The following is a 5,781-nucleotide window of genomic DNA, read 5'->3' on the forward strand; positions in this document are numbered from 1 at the left end:
GCCTAGCAAAAGCAAAGGGATGGAGGCACGAGCTTAGGAGAATTGTCAGCCAACAAGTTTAAAGGCTATTTTAACAGAAGCCCACAGGAAATGGTCAGAGATGCCTGCAGGGGAGGAGAAGAGAAGGTAAATTATAACAGCTGAAATGTTCAAGGTAAAATACAGAACAAACTCAACCAGCAGTTTTAAAGGACTAGAAGTTGTACTCTAGGAAGATAGATGTGTTTTGGATCGACCAGAGGAAAGAAAACCACCCACTGGAGCTCTGGTAGCATAGTGGTTATGAATCGGGCTGCGAACTGCAAGGTCAGCAGTTCAAAACTACTAGCTGTTCCACAGGAGAAAGATGAGGCTTTCTGCTCCCGTAAAGATTTACAGCCTCGGAAACCCTGTGCAGGGTCACTATGGGTCGGAACTGACTCCACAGCATGTAACAACAACAACAACCATCAAGCCTAAGGAGCCTTGGTAGTGTAGTGGGTTATGCATTGGGCTGCTAACCACAAGGTCAGCAGTTCGAATCCACCAGCAGCTTCTTATAGAACTTTACAGTCTCAGAAACCCTATCTAGGGTTTCAATGAGGAACCATTGTAAAACCTATTCCAACTCAAAGTAACTCTGTAAGACAGAGTAGAACTGCTTCCCAGGGTTTCTGGACTGCCAATCTTTACAGAAGCATGATTCTCCCACAGTGCAGCTGTCGGGTTTAAATCTCCAACGTTGCACTTAAGAGCTTAACATTTAACCTACTGAGCCACTAGGGCTCTTAGAGAGAAGAAGATGAACTAAAGAGAGAAAATGAAAGGCAACACATATGCACTGAAACCCAACAATTGCATTTCTTGGTATGCACTGGAAAACAGGGGCACAAACAGACACGTTCACGCCATGTTCATTGCAACAGGGGGCCACAACCCAAGTTTCCACCAATAGATGAACGGATAAGCAAAATGTGATCTATACATACGAAGGGGCTTCAAAAATTAGACAACTTCTCCATAAACTTTTTGAAGCCCCCCTCACACAATGGACACTGGTTGGTGGTGGCGATGTGCTGTGGAGTTGGTTCCAACTCACAGCAACCCTGCATAAGGTTTCGGAGGCTGTCAATCTTAACAGGAACAGAATAGTTCATCTTTCTCCCAAGGAGCAGCTGGCAGCTTAAAACTGCTGACCTTGAGGTTAGCAACCTGTCGCGTAACCACAATGCTACCAGAGCTCTTTACAATGGATATGAGTCAGTCAGAAAGAGACATGTAGCCCTGGTACATGTCACAACATGGATGAAGCTTGAGAACTGTATTCGGAGTCAAAAGGACATAGACAAATATTTCACAACCCAAACGGACTCGACAGCACTTAATAACAACTACTGAAATGAAAAGCCTAGGATTGGCAAATGCATAGAGGCTAAAGCTGATTAGTGTTTACCACGGGCAAACGGAAGGGGAAGTGAAGAATACTTTTTAAGAGTAATAAAAAAACTCAAAAGTAAACAGTGGGATGGTTGTCCAACATGATGAGCAAAATTAATGTCACTGAATTATACACAAAATCTTTGAGGTAGCACCTGTTTCTATATCTATCTATATATATTTTTTTAACCACAATTTTTAAAAATGAAAAAAAAAATCTGTATCTACAGACACAGCTGAAAGATGAGGCTTTCTGCTTGAAGATTTGTTGTTGTTGTTGTTGTTGTTAAGAGGTGTCGAGTCAGTTCTGACTCAAAGTGACCTTGTATAGGGTTTCCAAGGAGCAGTTGGTGAGTTTGCACAGCCGATCTTGCAGTTCACAATCCAGTGCTGATCCTACAACATCACCCCTGGAGCCTTGGAAACCGTATCCGGGGTCACTATGGGTCGGAACTGACTCGACAGCACATAACGGCAGCAGCATATACACGAGAGGGCTTCAAAAAATGTGTGGACAAATTCTATTACCTTTTTTTTTTTCCTATTATCTTTTAATTCATTTTTTCCCCAAGTTTTTTGAAGCTCCCTCATATACAAAAAACCTAGATGCAGTTTGCATATAATAACTGGATAAAGGTCAGTGCAGTTGTCCAGGTAAGGGACAGGTCATGAGTATGACTGAGAAGTCAGGGCTGATGTGTCCACCAACTAGAAGCACACACAATGGAACAACAGCAACAAGGAGGCAGAGTCAAAGATCAAACCTGGTATCCTAAAACACAGAGCATGTCTTTCCTTCCCCCAACCCTTTCCTCCCCACCAACAGCCTTAAAGGGGTGATCCTCCATATACGCTCCCCTGAGCCCCTGTCCACAATGAACTATCAACCGGGACACCCAACCAAGTCAGGGCCCCCAGGTTTGGCATCTCACAGACTGAGTAGAGCAGGGAAGGCCTAGCTGAGGTTGGGGTCCCCAGAGCTGAAGGCACTGGCTAGGAACAGGCAGAGGAAAGTCTCCTGCAGAAAAAGGAGAATGAAATGGCTGTGTGATGGTGGGAAGAGGTGAGCGCTCACAAGTCCCAGAGAAGACAGACAAGTTGTTGCTTCTGTAATGGTCAGTTGTTAGACGGTCTGGCTCTACCACCCTCCACTCACTGGGTTTAATGAGATTTCTCCATCTCCTTAAAATATCCCTGAACATTGGAGCCAGTTAACACGTTCAACAAATATTTATTGTGCGCCTATTCTGTGCTAGCCATTGTATTCGGAGTCATAGGCAAAGTTCTTCTTCTACTAGTCAGATTCCTGAGTAAAATGCTAGGGAAAGGAAGACAAAAAGCAAAGCAAGTGTCACTTTTTAATCATTTTGAAGAGAAGGGATTGTGAGAGAGTGACAGAGTGATGACTTTGGTTTAGACACTGTAAGTTAGAGGATTTGGTAAAGATGTTTAGCAGGTTCTAGGAATATCAAGCCAGTATTTAGAAGAGGAGTGTGACTAAAAACAGAGACCTGGGAGCTATCAACTGAGGATGCTGTGGATTCAATCTCCCAGAATGTGAAGTGAATGGAGGAAAAGAAGAAGATAGACTGAAGGTAGGACCCACAGTTAGCAAAGGGTAAGAAGAGGACAAATCCTAATTGCAATTCTCAACTTAGAGAACAGCACGCTGTTCCTGTTCTATGACCCGCTGCTCTGATACCAGAACCAGTTGTCATGGAGAGTCCACGCAGACTCATGGTGACCCAGTGTGTGTCAAAGTAGAACTATGGGCCATAAGGTTTTCAATGACTGCTTTTTCAGAGGTACATCATCAGCCTTCTCCTCCATGGTGCCTCTGAGTGAACTCGTTAACTGTCTACACCACCCAGGGACCCCACTGCTCTGGGTACCAACTCTGTTGTCCAAGTTGTCCCACACTGATTAGTTGGTCACATTCTCCATCTAGTAAGCTCCTTGAAGGAAGGAACAGCTCAAGTAGATGGCTGTCCTCACTACCTGACACCATTGTTCAATGAATGAACGAAAGAGGAATACTTGGAGTGGGGGAGACAATATGTAAGAAAAAGCTGTATGTCATAAGGAGCAAAACAGTCCATGAAAAAAAAGAAAGAAAAGATAAAGCTTAAAATTTAAATATATATACGGGATTTGGTAAGTGAATGAAGCATGAACATCAATCTCAACTCAAATTGGCCGCAATGCTGAGGAACCCACAGATTACGCAACAAGTTTTTGAAAAAGACTTGAAAGATATGCTTCAGGATTTGACAGGGGAGAGGGGATGTGTGTGCAGGATAAGTCACAAGCCTTCCTTCATTTGCCCAACTTGCCTTCGCAGCCACTGTCTGGAGAAGTGGAAGACACAGATTCTTGCTTTACTCCAGCATCAAAGGTCACTGCTGCGTCAACCTGATCTTCCCCAAGTGAGCCCCTGGCCTCATCTACACTCCAGTTCTCTGTCTGCCACTGACTAAGGATCTTGCATTTCATTTTCTCCATTGCTGATATAATCATATCTGCAACATAAAAGTGGGCATTTTCCTGCAAGAGGAAGGAAAAAAAAAAAATCAGTTAAAAAACTCATTATCAGAACAAGTTAGCTTTCATTGAGGGGTATATATAAACCTGAATATTGAAGTTTTGGTTTTTTTATTTTTCATTTAACTAAGTTATACTAGTGGTTACGAGTCGGGCTGTGAACCTCAGGGTCAGCAGTTTGAAACTACCAGCTGTTCCATGGGAGAAAGATGAGGCTTTCTGCTCCCATAAAGATTTACAGCCTCGGAAACCCTGTACAGGGTCGCTGTGAGTTGGAACCAACTCCATGGCACATTACAACAACAACAACATTATAACATTACATGTCAGATAGTCCACATCTCCCAGAGCCTTAAGATTTTCTTCACTAAACCCAGCAAACAGCCCACAATGATTTTCCTGTGATATAAAACCTTAGACTGGTGGTGGCCCATGGCAGACATCACCCATCAATCATGGAAAACATTCCAGCTGGGCACAGGCACTACCTTAGAACCCTTCCCAGCTTAATTTTCCTGGCAGCCATAACCAATCTAACCCAGAAATGAAATGAACTGTAGTTGCCATGCCTCATTAAAGGGAAGGTCCTAGCTTGGAATCAGAACAATACTATCTAAGAGATTTAGAATCCCTGTGGTTAAGCAAAACATGAAGACAATGCTTACCTTTTCTATATCGACAGGGAGCACAAATGCTTCTGGTAAGAAGGAATTCAAAGAAATGGTTCGTCCATTGCCTTGAGCAGCACCTGCCAATATAGAAATCTATTAGAAATGGAGAAAAGGAACTTCAAATGCTATCCAAGAAAACAAAAATCTTAAGAGCAGCTACAAATACTAGGGTAGGGGTGGGAGAAGGAAAACCCCTAGCAGAACTATAAAGTAAATGAAGTTAACAGAAGAAAGACCACCCTGGTGTCAGGAGTTCAGATAACTACAACCAAGCAGCTGCTGCCCTTAAGTTGATCATATCTACAAAAGGCTAATGAAGTCATCTTCAGAGTAAGGTCTCTTCAGAGAAGAGACAAGAGAACACATGGAGTGAAGGAGACTGGGGCAGAGAAGGTAGAACGAGAAGACAAGCATAAACCCACTGCTGTCACATGACTCATGAGGACGTCAGGTGTTGGAGAAGATCATGCTCCATCTGGTTCATAGCCATGACTTCTCAGAAACAAACTTCCAGACTTTTCTCTCAGGGCAGCTCTGGGTGAGCTTAACGTGCCAACTAAACCATCTGTGACACCCAGAAGCTCTAGAAAAGAGAAGAACATGGGAAACACCTAGAAGACATGGGGAAGATGAAAAGAAGCAGGGCCAAAAGGATTATGGGATTCCTTCTTCAGCTCATTGAACTTGAGCCCAAATGTTCTGTTTTACAGAAACAAGATCCATCTGAAGAAAAGGTCATCACTGCTTCTCTAAAGTGACCTTCCTCAAACGAGACGGCACATCCTGATGACTCATGTTTCCTGCCTCCCTAAACTATGCCATTACTGGCAACGAACACCATCAAGAGAAAAATTGGGTCTGTCAGGTAATAGCATAGTGGAGCATTTGACAAGACATTTCTGTGAGTAAAACAGGGGCTGAGATGCCCACACCTGTGTAAATTAGAACAAAATGTGTCTCAGTGATTGTGTAGTCCTGAGGGTGCCGAACAGAGATGCAAGCAGGACCATCCTGGTCCCTTACCTCATGTGCAAGAACGTTACTCCATGGAGAGTTTTAGGTTCAGAAGCTATCAGGGGTCAGCAAATGCTTTCTGTAAAGGACTAAAGCCAGTTCCCTTCTATTCAATCCTTACTCAAGCCAATCCCATTTA

The 5,781-nt window shown here is 43.4% G+C and overlaps 1 protein-coding gene across 1 annotated transcript in view; it reads right to left on the reverse strand.

The window, feature by feature from the left end:
* The window catches only part of KIAA0226L (KIAA0226-like ortholog), a 48,233-nt gene that overhangs the window by 32,840 nt on the left and 9,612 nt on the right, over nucleotides 1-5,781 (reverse strand). Inside the window, exons 2-3 of the mRNA XM_006837631.1 lie at nucleotides 4,623-4,705; nucleotides 3,750-3,960 (exon numbers count right to left, since the gene is read on the reverse strand). Of these exons, the coding sequence (XP_006837695.1) occupies nucleotides 3,750-3,960; nucleotides 4,623-4,705 (294 nt within the window). The remainder of the gene's footprint in view (nucleotides 1-3,749; nucleotides 3,961-4,622; nucleotides 4,706-5,781) is intronic.

Source organism: Chrysochloris asiatica, unplaced genomic scaffold (assembly GCF_000296735.1).
Source record: "Chrysochloris asiatica unplaced genomic scaffold, ChrAsi1.0 scaffold00022, whole genome shotgun sequence".
Lineage (NCBI taxonomy): Eukaryota > Metazoa > Chordata > Mammalia > Afrosoricida > Chrysochloridae > Chrysochloris > Chrysochloris asiatica.